The sequence below is a fragment of the Ptychodera flava genome, chromosome 11, assembly GCF_041260155.1.
Source record: "Ptychodera flava strain L36383 chromosome 11, AS_Pfla_20210202, whole genome shotgun sequence".
NCBI lineage: Eukaryota > Metazoa > Hemichordata > Enteropneusta > Ptychoderidae > Ptychodera > Ptychodera flava.
The window spans coordinates 2,837,626-2,856,759 of record NC_091938.1 but is presented as its reverse complement, the minus strand read 5'-3'; the positions used below and the strand labels follow the sequence as shown (position 1 = coordinate 2,856,759).

At 37.3% G+C, this 19,134-nt stretch overlaps 1 protein-coding gene across 8 annotated transcripts in view; it reads right to left on the bottom strand.

Annotated features, from left to right (window-relative positions):
• The window catches only part of LOC139143262 (dynein axonemal heavy chain 7-like), a 64,668-nt gene that overhangs the window by 30,678 nt on the left and 14,856 nt on the right, over positions 1–19,134 (bottom strand). For 5 of the 8 annotated variants that reach the window (XR_011554567.1, XM_070713450.1, XM_070713454.1 and 2 more), the window contains 22 exons: positions 18,010–18,137; positions 17,021–17,324; positions 16,386–16,532; positions 15,668–15,804; positions 15,113–15,380; positions 14,779–14,913; positions 14,315–14,463; positions 13,708–13,894; positions 13,000–13,392; positions 11,527–11,990; positions 10,793–11,064; positions 10,291–10,418; positions 8,507–8,719; positions 8,012–8,110; positions 7,409–7,543; positions 6,993–7,106; positions 6,482–6,631; positions 5,699–5,881; positions 3,651–3,830; positions 2,469–2,489; positions 1,180–1,311; positions 309–530 (listed from right to left, as the gene is read on the bottom strand). Coding sequence is in view for 7 of the 8 variants with exons in the window: in XM_070713450.1 (XP_070569551.1) it covers positions 309–530; positions 1,180–1,311; positions 2,469–2,489; positions 3,651–3,830; positions 5,699–5,881; positions 6,482–6,631; positions 6,993–7,106; positions 7,409–7,543; positions 8,012–8,110; positions 8,507–8,719; positions 10,291–10,418; positions 10,793–11,064; positions 11,527–11,990; positions 13,000–13,392; positions 13,708–13,894; positions 14,315–14,463; positions 14,779–14,913; positions 15,113–15,380; positions 15,668–15,804; positions 16,386–16,532; positions 17,021–17,324; positions 18,010–18,137 (4,161 nt within the window). In the remaining variant the exon portion in view is untranslated. The remainder of the gene's footprint in view (positions 1–308; positions 531–1,179; positions 1,312–2,468; positions 2,490–3,650; positions 3,831–5,698; positions 5,882–6,481; positions 6,632–6,992; positions 7,107–7,408; positions 7,544–8,011; positions 8,111–8,506; positions 8,720–10,290; positions 10,419–10,792; positions 11,065–11,526; positions 11,991–12,999; positions 13,393–13,707; positions 13,895–14,314; positions 14,464–14,778; positions 14,914–15,112; positions 15,381–15,667; positions 15,805–16,385; positions 16,533–17,020; positions 17,325–18,009; positions 18,138–19,134) is intronic. The other 3 variants (XM_070713456.1, XM_070713453.1, XM_070713455.1) reach the window with 1 other exon arrangement.

The window sequence follows — 19,134 nt, the reverse complement described above, 5'->3', positions numbered from 1 at the left end:
AACTCAACAGACAAAACCGTTGACAGGTCTCTTTATGTACAATAGGGAGCAATTTTTTTTTAATTCTAAGAAACTGATGGTTAGAATTTTATTTTATTCAGAGGAAGGAACGTAAAAACAGTCAATATGAAAGCAAATGAAAAAAAGCATGCCTTTGTGTACTAGGAAAGCTATTCTTAAGATACATACAATGACTTGGCTATCATATCAATTATGATTCCCTGATTTCTGCGAAAGCAAAATGATGTAATAATACATTATTAAAACTGTTCAAACTTTGAACTCAAATTTGGACCTTTGAAACTTACATCTTTGACAAATCTGTAGTCAAACACTGATCCATCCTTAGGGATGGGTACACTGAATGGTTTCAAAGGGGGATCCACTAATTCCAGGATGTGGAATTTAGATCTGGATTCTTCGGAAAGGCCACCTTCCATGATTTCACGGAATAGTATGTCAAATTTTCTGCGGCCTTCATCAGTTGTTGTTGCACCAATGGACCACACAAAGGAAAACAGGAAGATGCACTATAACCAAAGCACATAAAGACAATTGTTATCACAAAACCAAACAACTGTGAACTCTCTACATCTGTGGAATTCTAAACAATTTCTCTGGCTACCTATGCACCCTTCTCACCACCAATGCTCAGTACAACCCTTTTAATTTCCATGGCAAAGTTGAACCTAATAACAGTAAATCAGGGATGAATGGGACCAATATCCAAGAAGTAGTCAAGTTTGAACAGTGTGTTGAAGTACAGTCACTGCGGTTAAAAATGACAAAAAAGTTACTTCGGTGAAATCACACTTTTATACTGTATCTTAATTTGTTTGCAATCTAACCACTAAATGAACAAGAATCCCAAATGCATTATCTATGTTTCAGCTGTATTGCTGATGATCTGACATCATTTACAATGATAAATGCCTTTAATGTAACTCATCCCTCAGTCTTACAATTTTGGATCAATTTCTGACTCAGTCTTTAGGAAGAAAGAATTTTACAGCCTAGAGGGCAATAGCTGACACTGTAGTGTAGAAAGTTAATATCTATCTTGTTCTGGATAAGTTGGCTTCCTTGAGCTATGAAACTGTAATTCAGTACTGGTATTTGAGATATTGCAAACCCAATGATGAAGATCATTATGTTTATTTGGCAGACAGACAAACTCACCTCAATCCAGGTACAAACATCTCTTTCATCCATCTTGTTGAAATGAGCTTCATCACGGAATTCATCAAACTGTGAATCCATCAAGTTCATCAGTGACTTCACTAGGTTAGTGTCATTTGTTGGTGAGAGTTCCTGTACAAACGTGGATGAAACATAATGGAAGGATATTAGCTATCAGTATTCATACCTCATAGCAGGGTTCCCAACTTCTTTCTATCTCATTGGCATGTTGTAGGACAGTCTTTTTTCAATGTTCGATGTTCTGAGTGAAACAAACTAGCTACATTTCTGGACCAATAATTTTGTTGATTTGGCATCAGTATCATGAGTAACTGCAAATTTAAGTTACAATCCTGGAAGGGGAGGCATTCTAAGTTTTACATCCCTTGGTTAATGGATTTATTGGAATATCCTCACTGTTACCAGTGAATGGGCAATTCCATTATCAAGGAAAAGGGCAAGTTTGTAGTAGTAACAAAACAGCACCAGCTCAGACAACACACTAATTTCTATCCTTCAATTCATGGTATGATATTTTCACTTAGACAAAAATTGCTGTTGCTGTTTAAAGGAAGAAGGGTCTATTCAAGGTTATTTTGACTTTTATTTATTTTGCTTGTCTCTCTGTTCAACATGCCCATTGGGATGGAGGGAACTCTTGCAAGAATTAAATCTTCTTGTAACATTAATAATGCCAATGTGATACAATATATTATGTGCGACTGATGGACAGGTGAAGTGAGCGGGTTAAAGTATTTACCAACTGTCACTTGCCATAGCAAATGATATGCATGATGAAATCGTTTGATTTGGCAACTGACAATTTCTTTCATTTTATTTTTATGAATATGGGATTCATGGGTCTTTTTATTACACCAAATACTGATGATAACAATGATTTCATTTTAAACTGATGAATCATGAACAGATGTATCCCATATGTACATTTATCATTCATCTAACAATACAGATGAATATATGATCTACTACATCATGTCAGTAATATTTTTTTTCTACTTGCGATGGGTAGGGTAGACTGGTTAATATCATGTAAATCAATTGTTAAGTTTACATATTTATAAATATGAGATATTAACTACTTCATTGGTTTGACAGGGGGTACTAAGGTGAGGCTATTTTATTTTTCGTTTCTCAAAAAGTCATTCCACTTTCCACGCACACAGATACACCATACTAGCACACTGTGACCAGCACAAACATACACAGTCACAGACACACACACACATACACATACACTGAACACTCAGAGTCTGATCATGCAAAATTACCGCGTCGCCACGTCCGCCTCCCTGAACGAGAATGTACAACAAATAGAATTATAAGTAAAAGCATGGGAGATAACACAGAGTTCAAAAAAGATGTGAAAGCACAAAGTGTTGAAAAAATACAATACAGTGAATGAGAAACATAAATCCACCATGCCATTATGTGTTAAGTATTGCATGCATTAATACATGTGTACAGTGAGAAAACATCCACAGTTGACATCAATATGAACTTAAGTTCCATGAAAACCAAGTCTTGACATTGACAACATACAATCTTGAATGACATACAATCATTGCAATGACTCATTGACAAAAAAATGACATTAAATCCTTGTGGATGTCCTTCAAATTCAACATAGCCTGGGTTGAAGATTTTTGTGTCACTGTACAGTAACATTTCAAAAGTTCCATGATTTTGTCCACGGGCACAATAGCACAGATATAATTGCACCAATCTTTTTAAAGCTTTAAGAATGTTTTGTTTCCATTTTAAAGAGTTGTTTATTTCAGCAAGATAAAGCAAGATATTACAGCAGCAATGCAATGGAGTAGTGATATTATCATATTTCCATGCCTTTTTTTTAATTTGTTAAGACTTTTTTTACTGAAAATAAGAAAGATAAAGTTATTAAAAGCGTAAAAAATGGGAGTGTATGATTGGACTTGTACCAAATTATGCAACAGTGTTTATTATCAGCAAAGCCATAATTATGTGACTGACAATAACTATTGAACTCCAGTTATGTGCCCCATTCAAGACTTTTTAACATGTGTGAATACTATGTTAGTTACTTTTCATATTTAGGAAGTTGCTATAGGATGTCTTGTTTCAGTGACTATGGTAACCGCCAAGATACATGAAACCTACATTACTTGAAAGACACCAACACCCTTATGTTTCCAAGTGCTTCATATCAACTCCATACACAGTGATGTTACCACTTACACAAAGAATCTACTTCATGGGCTGGGAAGCAGCTTACATACTGCAGTGTGTGGGAATTGAATCACCAAAGCTTAGTGTACATGTTTTTACTGCAGGAGGTTGATCACAGTCATAGATGAGATTAAAAGACAATATAGGAAAGGCAGAGTTTTAGAAAGCATAGGAGCATACATGATAGGGTAGCTAGGAATTCATCAAGACAAAAATGAATCAGGTTGTATCATGCATCTACTCACCTTGACTCCACCTTTGCGTACAAACTGCAGACATGCTGGAACCATTCTGTCAAACATATCTGAGATAATCTTTTTGTGCATCTCTGTGAAAGTAGAGGGTGTTTCTTTCAGCCAGGACACCATGATGGGTCTCCAACCCAGCATGTGTGGTTCCATGTAGATCATACCACAGCGGGACACCTAGAAGTAATGTATATCAATTATAAATTTCACAGACACTGGAATACATTGACTTCACAAAGTCAATATCAAGCCAGACTTCTGCTTATTAAATATCTGACATTGAGAATTTTGCATGCACTAAAAACACTGTATGGAATATGTGTTACGTTAAATTGTCTGCTGCAAGGCATCAAAAGAGTAACAAATTTTTAAATGGATGTCTGGCAAGTTTACTTTGGATGTTTCCAAGGGACCCAATGGATGATTGCCAGAAATTATCTCACATGGAATGATGGAAGCACATCGAGATTTGCATTAGGTACTTGCGCTATAAATGAAAAGAACTGTTGTGACATAGCACGAAGACGCAATCACTAGGTACTTGGCCCATTTTACACTGTCATGAATGTAAGATGTATAATTACCAGGTTATGTACCACAGTTTACTTGCATCGAAGCGCGCGCGTACTACCGGTATTTGCACTGCAGTGCAATACCAAAAACATTATGCCATTCCTTTATGTTAATGAGTATTTACCAATTTTGACCCGGAACTATTTATGTTTGTAAACACAAAAAATGTCGTCTACAAGATTTCGTTTCACTTTGGTTCGATGCTCGTTATAGTAAAATGCATGACATTACTGATTAAAAAACTACGACAAAGAAAATTGTCTGTACTTATTATAGTGTGAGGATGATTTTTATTATCCGGAAGAGCAGTTTGTTTGTCGGCGAAGCAAAAACATTGACAACGGGCGACCGCCGTTTCTAGCTCCATTGATATACACGGTGGGGTACAGCGGCCAATCATACATCGAAACACACGTAACTGCAAGCGCAGTGGAGCCAATTAAACAGTTAACATTTTCAGAGACGTTTTCGCCAGTAGTCTTCTCACCGGACATTCCCTGTTTACAATAGAAAGTCACTTTTGCATGCAGTTTATTCTGTGCTTGTGTGTCCTACACGCTATTGATAACAGAGACTGAGTGAGTGCTTGTGTGCCACGGTGAACACTGAAATTTGATCGACAAGTTACGTTTGCCGTATCTTACTCTTAAATTTCCCGTAAAAATCTTCGAACTGTTATTTGTATCGATCATTTAGAAGAATTTCAAGCTCAAAATGCGAAAAAATCAAAAGCGTTCCATGTTCAAAGTTCTCTTCGTTTGGCCATCTGTGGCGTGTTGCTATGTATCTGTGAGCAATCGCAAGCATAGTTCGAGCCCTCCGACGTTCCTCTTACTTCATCCTCGATAAACAAGTAAACAATAGTTTAGCCAATCAAAATAGAGGGTGTGACGGCGTTGACCAATGAAAAGTGAAAGCTGATTCGATGCCACATTACAGTGATGTCAATATTATATAACTCCGCAGGGTCGCCCTGAAGCTTTTACAGACAAGTAGTACGCACGACTAATCGTCGATTCTCTCGATAAATGATGCAAATAAAAGATAGAACATATGTAATAATAACAGAACCCCATGGCCTGTGAGTGCAAGCGCACCGTACTGGCGGTATTTGCACTCGTGCTGCAGTGTATTCGGCTGTCCTTTCACTCGCTTGGCTCGTGAAAGGACTGCCGCCGAATACACCGCAGCACTCGTGCAAATACCTCTAGTACGACGCGCTTGCACTCACAGGCCATGGGGTTCTGTCATATAATTACCAGGTTATTATGAGAGTACTGTAAAGGATGTACTTGGATATAAGCACCACATATCAACTTTCACTTTGCATCCTCATACATTCTTTGCAGTATTTTTACACTCATATTATCACAAACTATTATAAGAAGGACAGCTAACTAGAAATACCTAAATGATAAATTTTCACGACAAATTTCTCACAGCAGCTTCAAATAAACATGGCAAATACTTACTGTGGCTGGAGAGGCAACTTCCAGATCCATAGGTTCAAACATCAAGTTAGTAGTGTTTGCAAGCTGGATAATCTCACCACTCATCAGACACAGTTTCTTGTTGTCATCCAAGACAGTGTTCATGTTCTCAATCCAAACTGCGTCAACGGGACCATCAAAGATTAACCACTTGCGATCAGGTGTCTGCAGGTTTACAATACAGATTGGTTATGTATTGAAGTAACAAAATGCAACAGTTATGAGAACAATACTTTAAGAAACTTTGCTGTCTTCAAACCATCTGTTTAACTTAGTCCTGTCACTGTGTCATTATACTTATTTCACCACATCATTTCAAGACAAGTCATGTTCTCTTCTCTCATTTCTAGCATTCCTTCAAGTCTCTAAGTTCTCTTCTTATGCCATTCAAATTTACAGATGTTGTATCGATCACTTTGTCAGGTTTGATTTTATTATTTACAGTGTGGGTAGATGTATTTGTGTTAACAGTGAAGATATCACTGATCCATAAGAATGGCTGCCTGCCTACTATAGATTTTAACATTTTATATAATCTATCCACTTGGCTGTACATCTGTTTGCTTGTCTGTGATATTTGTCTTTTTGATTTAAAGCACATGTATTATCAGTCTGTCTGGTTATATAGCTGTGAATTACGGTATTCGTCATGTTTTCTGTCAGTCTGTCTGTCTGTCTGTTGTTACAGTAGCATTTGGTTATCAGACTGTCTGTCACTCTGTGTGTCTGCAGTAATATACTATTTAGTCTATTGTTTTCACTCACAGTAGAAGTAGCAAAAGCTCTGTAGCTGACGGCAAGGACACCGTCAGACCATTCATGGGAGACTGGGTCAAACTGACCATACAACTGCCCCATGGTGATAGACTTGGGATTGATAACTGTAATCTGAACCTTGTTTTCCTCCATCAGACCCTGTATTAAAAAAAAATTAAACATTAACCTAAGCATGGTAATTGTTGACAGCACAGAAACTAATTGGAACTATTAGAGTCTTACCACTTGTAAGTTCATAGAATATTCTATTGACTTTGTCAGTTTACAATTTAATTTTTCTTTCTGAATCCTGCACTACATGTCAAATATTATCACTATTTTTCTTGTTATAACATTTGTTTACAAAGTAATCTAGCACAGCACCTAATACTGCTAATCCAGCATGGTAGTACTATTAGTGTCGTTTCAAACTAACAGCTGTTCAAATGATCATGTAGAAAAGAACTGCGTATGAAAGACACAAAGCATATTAATTTACATATACAAGACTGTAGCTTACTTTTTCTGCGATGTCACCGAGTGCACCTGCTAACACTCGGTATGCACATGTTTTGCCACCAAATGGCTCACCAACTATCATGAAGCCATGTCTGACAATCATCATTTCATAGATCTGTGGTAATGAAAAAAGAAAAACAGATCTTGTAAATACAAAGCAAACGTCCTATTGGTCAGCTAGAAATACAGTATATTACTACAATTTTCTTCATCATTGTCTTTTCTGCATGCTTAAGCCATTCACCCTCCCCCTCCTGCCCCCTCCCTCCCCCCATTCTATGTAAACAGGTCCACAATCATCATTGATATCACTGGATTTGGGTCAAACCATGGTCACCATGGTGAAAGGGTAGAGCAATTGAAATTGACTTTACTTGCGAGGTTCCTTTCATTTGAAACATGAGAAATGCTTCCTACCTGAAGGATTTTCTCAAGGAACACATCGGTCATTTGGAGATTTCTCTTGTCACAATTCTCTTGAATTGCAGATGCTAATACTGTGTAGTCAGGTTCTGGTAATTTTACACCAGGGAATAAATCTGATGTGATACCCTGTGAAAGATACAAACATAAGATTACAACAGTTGCACAACAATGTACTTGCCTTCCTGATAAGAGATGGTTTTTGTGACAATGTGGGTAGCAGCCTGGAATTACAGGTATAAATGGCTGACAGTCAATTTGATTTCATATTTATGCTTATTTCGCTTTCTCCTGTTCAGTAACGATTTCATAAAGCATATCTTTGGTTTCACTTTGAAGACCCATCTAACGACACAGCATGGACAAAAGTGAAATATTTTTTTCTGCATAAAAAATTTTAATGTCAAAGCACTGATGTAGAGACTTGGACAGTAGAGAAGTGTCCATTTTAAGATAAGGTTTTCTCAGTTGTTTAAGCGACATTTCTCCATATAACCAGTCAACTAATTCTGTTTTCATTTGAAGTAAACAGTATATCTGTAACAATGAAACTAATGCTGGATTTTGAAAATGGTCATCTGTTTTTTTTCAACTTACAGCAAACAATGGCAAATCGTGAGACAAAAACTTTGGTAAGTTGACGTCATTGATTGATCTTAACATCAGTATGTCTTCATTTTCTTCTGGGAACTTGAGCTGTAAGAATAAATCAAATATCGTGATATGAAATATTGTTCAAAATAAAACTTCGAAATGACGCCCAATTTATAATGATGAGGTAACTGTGTCTCATGAAAATCATTTGAGATTTCATACATCATGAGGACTTTGCTTTGTACATTTGAATGACTCATGATGCTCAGAAAATTGATTAGAAAATTAAAATTTGTGTCAATATATTGATTTGTTTACCACACTGAAAATACAGTTACTGTAGTCGATATAAAGCATGTTTTGTTAAGGTTTGCAATACATTGTGACATGACAAAATGTGCCGACAAATTGCTCTAGGATTTTAGATACATTTGTAAGTATGTTACTGAAATCACTTTGCTGTGTCTTATGGAGAAGAAGTTACAATAAAAATCTCACTTTCAAGTTTCCTGCGGCTGTCAGGACAGACTTGACAGCTCTCATGCCGTAATCGTAGTGATGCTGTGAAGACAGCTGTTCTGAGCACAGACGGTAAGTAGCTACAATCTTCACAGACAGTGGACGGGCATTGACAAAGCCGCATGAGTATAACACAATTTCTGCAATCATAGCATAGTCAGGTACCATCATAGCTACGGTACGGAATAATGCCTGGTGAAAGGAAAAGAAAAACAGATCAAAAATCATTTGAATTTTTCATCACATGTTATTATAAACAATCTGGCTGCTAAATCCCCTAGAAAGCTCCAAACTAAGCTAGTCCACATTCTGTCTTTTAATATAAAAGTCAATAAATCAGTATGAGGTTTATCAATTATAAAACACATTTGAAAGCCATCAGCACAATGGTTCCCAAGAAGCTGATTTGTTGACAAATTACAAAAGAAAATCCTAGACTAGAAAGCATTTGCAAGCAAAAGCGAAGTTCCAGAGACCAGAGCAGCGGAAGAAAAGAGAATGTGTGACAAAGATTGGTGCAGAATGAAAGTGCTTGGGATTTTAATATGCAAGCACGTACCTATATTGAGGGCTGATAGCGGTAACAACAGAATACAACTACAAGCAAGGCAGTCCAGGGAATTACAGTACTCAGATTACAAATGCCTACATGTACGGTAAAATCGCAACAGATACATACGGGGGCGACAATGTACGGAAAATGTATATCAGACGAGAGGAGACATCGGACCTAGGCCGTTGAACTTGAAAACCGAGGCCACACGCATTTTTATTTGATTAAAAGCAATTAACGCTTCATCTGTTACGAGTTTTTACCACTGACTAAAACAATTTTCATTGCTATGTCGCTGTTTTCACAAGATACTGACCGTTTGATCTTGGAAAGTTGAGTTGCTTTTACGTGCAGCCAACGCATGCCGGTGCGGTGACAGACAGTTCACTATGGATGCCTAGCTCTGCATGGCAGGGCTGTGTGTTACCGGCGTTAAACAGCCTCGCACCACAGCCCTGCAGACTGATATAGAAAAACCCGCTGGTGGCTCCTCACTGCGGGCAGTTTCTCCGCCGAAAACAGCCGATTTTGAATCCAAACTTGCATTGATCATCGTTTTCGAGCACACCCACCTCGCCTAGGTACACGATTTGCCCAGCCGCGCTTGTAAAGTTACACAAAGCCTACTTTTCTTCTCTCTATGCGAGGGAAGCGTTCGTATCGCCGCCATTGTTATTCTCATTCAACTCTAATCCATGGAAGGCGTATGACGTAAACAGTATAGCGCCACATACGGCGAGTATTTAGAGAAAAATAAAAAGCAAAAAGCAACAAAAAACAAAGCGAAAGAAAGCTAGAATTATTAATAGCTGAACGCAATATGATAGTTTGCAATGCAAAATAAAAATTAAATAAATAAATAAACAAGAAATGCCCGTAAAACCCGTCCAAAGTGAGCGATGACGTCATAGGCGTGTCGCAATGCATTCTGGGTAATTAAGGTAAAATTTGTGTATAGCATGTCCTATGGTTGTAATACCGGAAATAGAGAAAGAAAGAAAGAAAGAAAGAAAGAAGGAAAGTGAGCAAAAACTAACAGTTCCAGAGCTGGTCTCTGGAACTAATAATACATACATGCAAGTTTCATAATTTGAATAATTCTGAATAAGGTAATCCACAGAATAAATTCAAAAGTCCCTCTATGATTGGTTTCTGAGATAGTTTTTTTGACCCAATATGATCAGAAAAGTCCACAAACTACTGGACTAACCTTCAAATTGTCAGGCAATTCGGAACGACCAGCATAACCAGGGTTCATAGTGATGAATGTTGCACAGGAAGGATCTAGTTTGATCTCTGTGCCTTCAAAGAGCAACGTATCCAATCCTGAACTAATACCTACATAGAGAGACAATCCACAATGAATTCATGTGATTAAGAGCAACCATCTTTACAAAAGGATATTGCAGTGAAATATAGTGTGCAGTGTTTGCGATAAATATCTATCACTTCAATGATAGCAATTCCTAAAAGATATACGGGTACTTATTTGATTTGTTACTCAACATTGATTGGAAATGCTAGTAAAAATATGACTGTCACTACATATGCAGTTTTATATAAAAAGGTTTTTTGTTTTCATTTTTACAAAATCAATGAAACACCCTCTCATCTACAAATAATGGGTTTGAATGGCAACAGAAGGATTGTACATTAACAGTGTTCACACAGGTACACAGCATGGATTACTTACGACATAAAACAAGACTTACCTCGCTGGATAGTAAGGATCTGTTGAGCTACAACAGACAGTACCTCTAGGTCAATGCGATTGAACTCGTCAAAACAAGACCATGCACCACATGATGCTAGACCCTTGAAAAACTTGCCAAGGGCGATGTAATCTAGACCATCGGAGCAGTTGAACACAACACATTGTTTGGCTACAGCTTTGGCTAAATCCTTGGTGGTTTCTGTCTTGCCTGTACCAGCTGGGCCTTCTGGGGCGCCACCCAAGTGAAGATGTAAGGCTCCAAACAGTGTTCTGAAACATAGGAAAAAAGATACCATTTTTAAGAAATTTATAAGATTTACAGGTTATCGAGACAAGTTTCTAATCACCCTTGAGAAGATTTTTAACTGATACGTGCAAATCCATGGTGGCTTGACATGGTTCTAACAGGGAAAAAAAGACACTCAGTGCTCTACAGATTCAGTACACCAAAACAATCATGTGATGGCGGTACAAACAAACCCACTTGTACATGCACATATTTCTATGCGCATTTGCGCACATGGGCTTGTTTGCATTGTGGTCCATTATAATTCTGGGTTTAGCCTACTGGAATTCCATTAACTAACTGACCAGGTAAACATTTTACAACTACTAGTATTCTCACATTTGTACAATGTATGCAGATTATTCCTAGTTTCTGTACTAGCATTGAAACAATTTAATTGTAAGAAAATGCTTTCATATAAGCTACAGTACAAATAAATAAATTACCTGTAACATCTGTCAGTGAGAGGAGTGATGACAAGACGACCTGAATTGCCCAGATATTCATAACCATAGGCAAGCTGTGAGTTGATCATCCTAGTCATCATGTGTCCTTCTTCCCAATAGTATCTCAGCTGACTCAACCACATGAAGTCATTCTCATTGCCCACTTTATTATCCACCAATGTTTTCAGCACATCGCGGGCATGTACATCCAGCACGACCAACGCTCCAAGGGTGGTGCGGTTCTGCTTGTTCAGCTTGCCACGCACTAACGTGACAATGTTGTCAATTTGGTCATTGTTCTTTTGGAGGTATTTCTCTAAGGCTTCCTGGCCTTCCTTGATACATCTGTGTATTTCTGCAGTCCAGTACCGCTGGGAGACAGCTAGGACCGCCTGACCCATCCAGTCTAATACCCACTGCTCACGTACACTGGTCTGATATGCTTCTAGAGACTCACCAATCACCTGAATGCGTAACAAAATTACTATGTTAATCTTGATCTGCATGAATCATTGACTTTAAGTAACCCTTTCACCATAATGGTTTGGCCCAAATACATTCTTATCAACTGTGATCATGTGATCAGAGAATTGGCGATGATCAGATTAGATAGTTTTTTTGTGATGGACAATCACTAAGTCCATACAATCTGAAGTTTGAAAAAATCAAATACATTTTCCGTAAGATGAATCTTGTTTGTTGTTCTGCTGAGCATACAGTGACCAAACAAGTTTTCTATTGACAGAAAACTTGGATGTACTGTATTAAGTAAGAATTTCAGCTTTCATTCTCTTTTACGGAGTTCTCTGCTGATGAGCAAAGATTTTTGTACTTTAAGATCAATTTCTATCCGCATCATACATATTAATAGTGGTTCCTTAAACACAAAATTGTGATGAGATCATCAAGAATACTTTGCAGAGATTTTACAGTAATTAGATTTGGTGAGTCTTGAACACTGTATGACAGAGCATGAATTATGATGTGTGAATTTTCGGAAAATACAAAAATCTTTTCAAAATCTTATGTAAAACCAGTTTTTGTTCCTTGAATCTAACACACTGTCTGTGGTATATCTGTAGATCTAAATGTTTATATGATTGTCATCAGCACCACAAAACTTTTATATTGCCTAACACTGAATAATTTCACAATACATTTTATTCATTTTCACTATAGTTAGATTGACAGTTTATATATATCAGGTTAATTTTTTCAATGCTGTAATTTCTCCCATCAAATTCTAATGCAACATTTACCAATTTTTATGAACTTTACTGTATTTTTTTTTGCTAATTTTGGACCAAATGGACATCACATTTCTATTTCTTTGGCTTCAGGTTTTTATCAAAATTTTGTCGAAAATCTGAAAAAATTGACTTGGATATACTTTATAAAGGCGACAAAACTTGACTTTGGCGCTCAAAGGATTAATAGCTTACTGACTGATAGACAACTTCACCATCTACTTACTTTGTGTACACTTGATATCATGTCGGTTTCCAATTCGAGCAACCATTTCTCTACTTGACCACGGGCCTTTGACGTGGAGATGGTCTCCTTCAGGGGTACCACTTCACCTTCACTGCTCTTCATATGCGTGATATCCAAAATATCTGTGAACTCCAAACGGGCAATTCCCTCGAAGCACTTCTTGAGATGGGGTTGTACTCGTGTTGGGTCTTTGGTCTCAGAAAGAATTTCCAGCAATTCATCGTTGGACAGAAAGAAGAATCTCGGAAAGTAGAGACGTTTCTTCTCCAAGTAATCATTAAGACCCTTCAAGATCAGCTCAAGAAGCTCATTGGACTTTTTCAATCTTTCCAGTATCTTTTCGATTTCCAAGACTGCCAGTACGTGCTTATCCTGTATGGCAAAATAGATGACTTGATCAATTATCAAATTTTACACTCTTTCATTGAAGATATAGATTCACTAATACTCATTGAAAACAACAGAATTGTGGCAAAATCTGGTCACCATGGAGATAAAGGTGTTGTTATTTTAGCATGAGAACCTATTCACAGATTTTGATGAAATCTTGCACTTTTGGAAACAATATAATTGATAGCAACTTTCACTTTCATTTTATATATTTGGTAACCAAATTTGGCAGCACAAGCTGGATTAGTCAAAGACTACAGCAAAGTCATCATTATAAAGAGAGTATTGGAAACTCACCACGATAGCAGCCTTCATGATGTCTCTCCAGTTTTTATCCACAGTAGAGAAGCGACGACCTTCCTCAGGCATCTGAGCCATGATGTCCGGTGAGCTAAAGATAGGTTCTAGGTAGAGCCAAGTAGCTTGTACTTTGAGCCATTCATCCAAGATTTCTTGCAGTAGCAGCAGTTTGCTCTCCCAATCTCTGTGGGGATGGGGATGGGAGGGGGGTGTAAAAAGTATTCAAAACTTGAAGACATTGTTCACATTCCTCACTGTCTTAAGGTCAAAGAAATCATCAGGTCTATACACAGATCAACTACAAACTAGGCAGCTGAAGAAATCCTTTCTTACACATGATTCTGTGACGGGTGGCGATTAGAAAATCCAAGACATTATGAAGTTTCTTGATGTCTATCATCAAGTCTAGACATGCTGATTACCTATACTATCAAAGGAAAATTGTTCTGACAGATTTCTGCAGACACCAGTCATCATAATTAAGGGATAATATTACATTTACATGTAATCTGAAATGATCACTGATTCTCATATGAGGAAACAGCCATCCACTGACACTTTGTCTATTATATCAATATGCACGCTGAAAAAAAAATATGCCTACTTGATTTCAGCTTCAAATGGTTTGATGAACGGAGAGCCACGCATTGTCTGCGTTTTCACAATTTGATCATCTAGTAACATTTGGATGTCATCCACGGAGGATAAGATGTTGGTACCGGTTTCACGGTATGGGATCATGTTGAATTCCATCTGTAAAGCAATGGCAAAGGTTGAATGTGGGCAAACTATGAAGCAAAGATATCTTATAACCAGAAAAACAGGTAACTATATATACACACAAGCTATCAGTAAGGCTCTTTGACTTTCAGATTTTGATGCCATCATTTGATTTTCCAAGGGGGATAGACTCCACAAATAATATTCTGGTATGATCCTTTGACTAAAATAAAACAACTTAAATACAAAAAATCAAACTTCACATTGGATCATATTGCCATAGATTCAGAAGTAAGTCTCTGTATCAAAACTGAGGAGATGAAAGTTAGGTTTGAAGTCAATACTTACAATATCCCATTCTGACACCATCTTCTCCATGGCTTTCTCCAATGAATACTCTTTGCTTGCTGCTTCACTGATTCCTTCAAACCTAGCTAAGTACGGCTCTAAGTTCATGTCAATCATTTTAGATAAGGTAGTATCCTACGGAATGACAAGAAAAATTGTATTTATATTCTTTATGAAATATGGATTATTAACTTTCAAGACATTGTATAATAGGTACTGTGTATCTGTGTACTGCAAGTCTAACATTAGTATTTTGGCACAGCCTCATGTCAATTCAGCATATTCAACAAAGACTGCCAAAAGAACTGATCATGATATGCTGTAATTTGCATACCTCATCTGGTTTGAGAGGATATCCGACAATTTCTGCCATCTGGTCCCAATGTCTGTCTCTCAGACCAGGATTACAAACTGCCATCACAAGTGGCAGATGTTCCTTGAATTCCTCAACTTTGCCCTTGACTTTCAAAGCTATCTTCTTGGGATTGGGTACATCAGAAAATCCCTTTTCAAGTTTGTAAAGACTCCTCCAGTAGTTTCCAACTTCCTGCTCAATTTTGTCAGGGTCTTCAATCTCATGGAAGGGACCTTCCATCCAACCCCTGTTGATGGCACAGACACAAGGTGTTAGCTGAGCAATATAACTATAAATACATTATCCTGTCACATGAGGCTTTGAATTTGCATTTTTTTCTGTGTAGCACTTTAAAACATGTCTTCACCTGGAACACACCACACTGCTAGTACAACACTGAAACTACTGATAATTTTTATGTTTTATATGTCCATCATTGAAACTGCTTTTCTAGTGTACAAAACTGCCACCAGTCACAATTAGTGCTCTTCACAGGACAGTGGTTCTGATGAGACAGAAAAGGTGTTGACTTACTTGTATTTTCCATTGAATTCTACAGTTAGCTCATAGAGTTTCAAGTAAGGTGTCAGTGTATTGAGAATCTGCATTCTCTGTGGATATGTTGATGTCTGCCATCCAAAGGCCTCCTCTTCATTGTTGAAGGCTTCAATCTGCACGATACAAGATAAAGCACCTCAGTCACATCACTTTGTGCATCACAATGCCTCTACATTGACTGACATGTCACTGAAACTGGGAGTTCTTTGTAGGGGACAATGCACCTCTGTGACATGTACTTTGAATATACAATTTTCACCAGACTTTTGTGTCTGCAGCTTGTCTGGCCTCATATTGGAGCTCTTGAAGTAAATAAAGTTTCCATCTTCCAAATTTTTCTCTCTAGAGTAAGCATAGGGATAGTTGCCATTTTGAATGTCAAGGCCAAGTGTTGGTAAGTATTGAGACTCAGTAATTTATTTCACTAGGATCCAATATTTGCTCAGTGATCCTTGATTTTTATTCTTGAGTTTGACAAGAAATGGTACAAAATTCCCTTGAGGAAAGTCTGAGCAACCATTTATATCTATCAGTTTTGAGGAATGTACTACATGCACACAGCAATGTTTTACTTAACCTGGAATAGTATAGGGTTGACTCACATAATTTCTCAAATGCCCTGAATGACCTTACAGGTTCACAGTATCAAGAAACCGTGTATTGGATATGTTTGTATACAAGTTTATAAGTCTACCTTATCTGCAGCAGCCTCCAGACGTTGGTGTAATGCCTGTGATTTCTTCAAATAACGATGAATCTCCGTCATGTCACCAAAGCTCTGGAACTCCTCCAGCTGTTTGTTGTAGCCATCCAACTCTTCAATGAATCGTTCACGTCTCAACTACAGGTTGTAATTTTATTCAAGTTAGTTGTCACAAATACAAATTCAAGTTAATACTACAGATATGTTGTCAAGTTACTGTATTATGTGTACCAGACTGATTTATTTTGCTAAGTTTAAATCTGTTGATGTGGAAATGGATGCTTTTAGAGATTATTTAGATATTTGGAATGTGAAAATATCACTTCACTTACAGTTTGAAAGAGTTTGTTAAGAAGATTTGGGTAGCTATGCTTTATCTCTTTGCCCAGTAAATGACTACTGTCTTTGTGACCCTGTCTACCCTCTTCACTACCAAACTTTGGTACAATTCTATTGTTCCAGAAATTGTTTGTTGGGAAGATTTGGATGGCTGTGTTCAATTCCATTTCCTACTAAATGACCCTGTACACCCTCTCACTCCAAAATTTGGGACAATCTTAATTGCTGTGTTGGACCTCTGTACAGGTAAATGGGGTAGAAGGGCTTAAAACGCTGGTGGGGCTTACTTTAAGTCCGTCCTCATACTGTGTCCTCTTGTCAGATACAATCTGTTTGTGTTCATTGAATATCTCTGGCATACGATCATTCCATTGGAATGTGCTGTTGTTGAGACGCATCTCAGCTGGTGAAAAGGAGGCGTAGTCTGCCAGAAATGCCAGGCGATCACGAGCCTGCACTAGTTGCTTTTCCATTTCATGGATGGTCTCTGTCTCAACTTTCTCAATGTAGGACTTCAGTTCAACCAGCTGTTCAGTGTTAGCTGGAGTTGTCAAGGCTTTTTCTGCAATGGCTTCATAGTCCTCACAAAGTCTGAAATGATCAGAAGGTGTATTTAAGCAAGTTATCTTTTTATTCAACCGATGGTTTATCACTATCATTTTCACCGCCATGTTTGGACGCAACTAGAATGTAGCAATGCTATAGGCAGAGTGTTATCTCATGGTGACTTATATTCTTCATAACAATGAGCGAAAAATATCTTCACATACATATAGATTTGATCAGGATCACTTGCTGTCCACCAGCTTATCATTTTGTGGTCAGATTCATTACAGTGATGTAAAACCATGATAGCCGTACCTAACAGAGTATACATACCATTATTCTATCGCACTGTAACAAGAATCATTTATTTTCTACATCTCTGAACTTATTTATCATCAATTATTGACTAAAGCAATCACCATATTACTTCAATTTGTATATTGTCATTCATTGTTGACACAGACATTAACATTAATCACTGATTGCCTAGGGAGCCACTGAGCTTAGAGTTCCCATGAAATCCTTTGAGTTTAGTGTCCATAGGTTGGTGTTCACTAGTCTACACTTCACTAAAGCTGTGATGTGTCAAGCATCAAATTTTATTGAATTCCATAAGTGCATAAACTGAGACCAATAGAGCGCATTTATAAGATGGTAAAAAGTAGTTAACAGTGTACATCACATGGCAAAAGACAGAATTGATTAATTTGGTGATGGCTTGATGGCTTACTTTCTATTGGCTTCTTGATGATCTTTGGACATCCTGGCAAGCAGTCTACTCTGTAAGTTATCAGCTCTCTTCGCTAGAGCTCTGATGAGCTCATCACAATGAAGTTCAAACATTCCAAGACGGATGACCTGTCGGCAAAAAAAATAAATTTTGTCATTAATATCAAAGCCAAACACTGGTTTGAAGCTCTGCAAAGACAAAATGAATGGTATTCGAACATATACAGAAACAAATATGTTGATATTATGCTCCATCCCAAGATAATTTACCACGGCCTTCAAAACTGACAATTCAGAGCAAAATTTTTAATAGCGATTTCTTATCATTAATTTTTTATCATGAATTTATATGTGGGAACAGGAAGATTACTTTGTTGAAAATGTCCATCAGTCATTTTGTCTTCCAAAGCACAGACTTGTCGTCTTTGCATTCTACACTTTACTGCTACAACACACTAAATAAATTTTTGGCAAAATACTAACTACTCTACCACAAACATCACATTCCTCATTTCTTTTTTCTTACTAGAGGATAACGCACACAGACTACAAGAGTTATATTACCAGATATTTCCATTCTCCTACAAACACATGTATTGATATAAGACAGGAAAGCTTAGGATAGGATAGGACAGGCAAGTTGAGTTAATTCTGAGCTTACCAGAGTTTTCACATGCACGATTTGTTGGGTTATATCCTTCAGTTCTAGCTGTTACATAATTTGGTACAAACCTTTGATTTCAATGCAATTGCAAAAGTACAATTCCAATTCATACCAAACTGTCATGTGGTACACTATGAAACACTGTGATTTGGTTTTGTTACACAATTTTTTTTTCATTCCACATTCAATTCCATTGATTTGAAATGCACAATGTTCAATACAACACGGCACGTCTTATCAAGAAAATTTGTATTGGCAAATAACAAGTACCTCTGAGAATTAAATGAACCTTGCTACTTTGGTTTAGGTTTTATTTAGGTATGAATTTTTCACCTTCAAGAAATCTACGTAAAAAATGTGTGTTTGTGATATTACAATTCAACTGTTAGATCAACTGCTATTTTGCTTCATATATACATGTACTTCCGAACACTGTTAAGTATACTGTAGTTTGCATGTTTT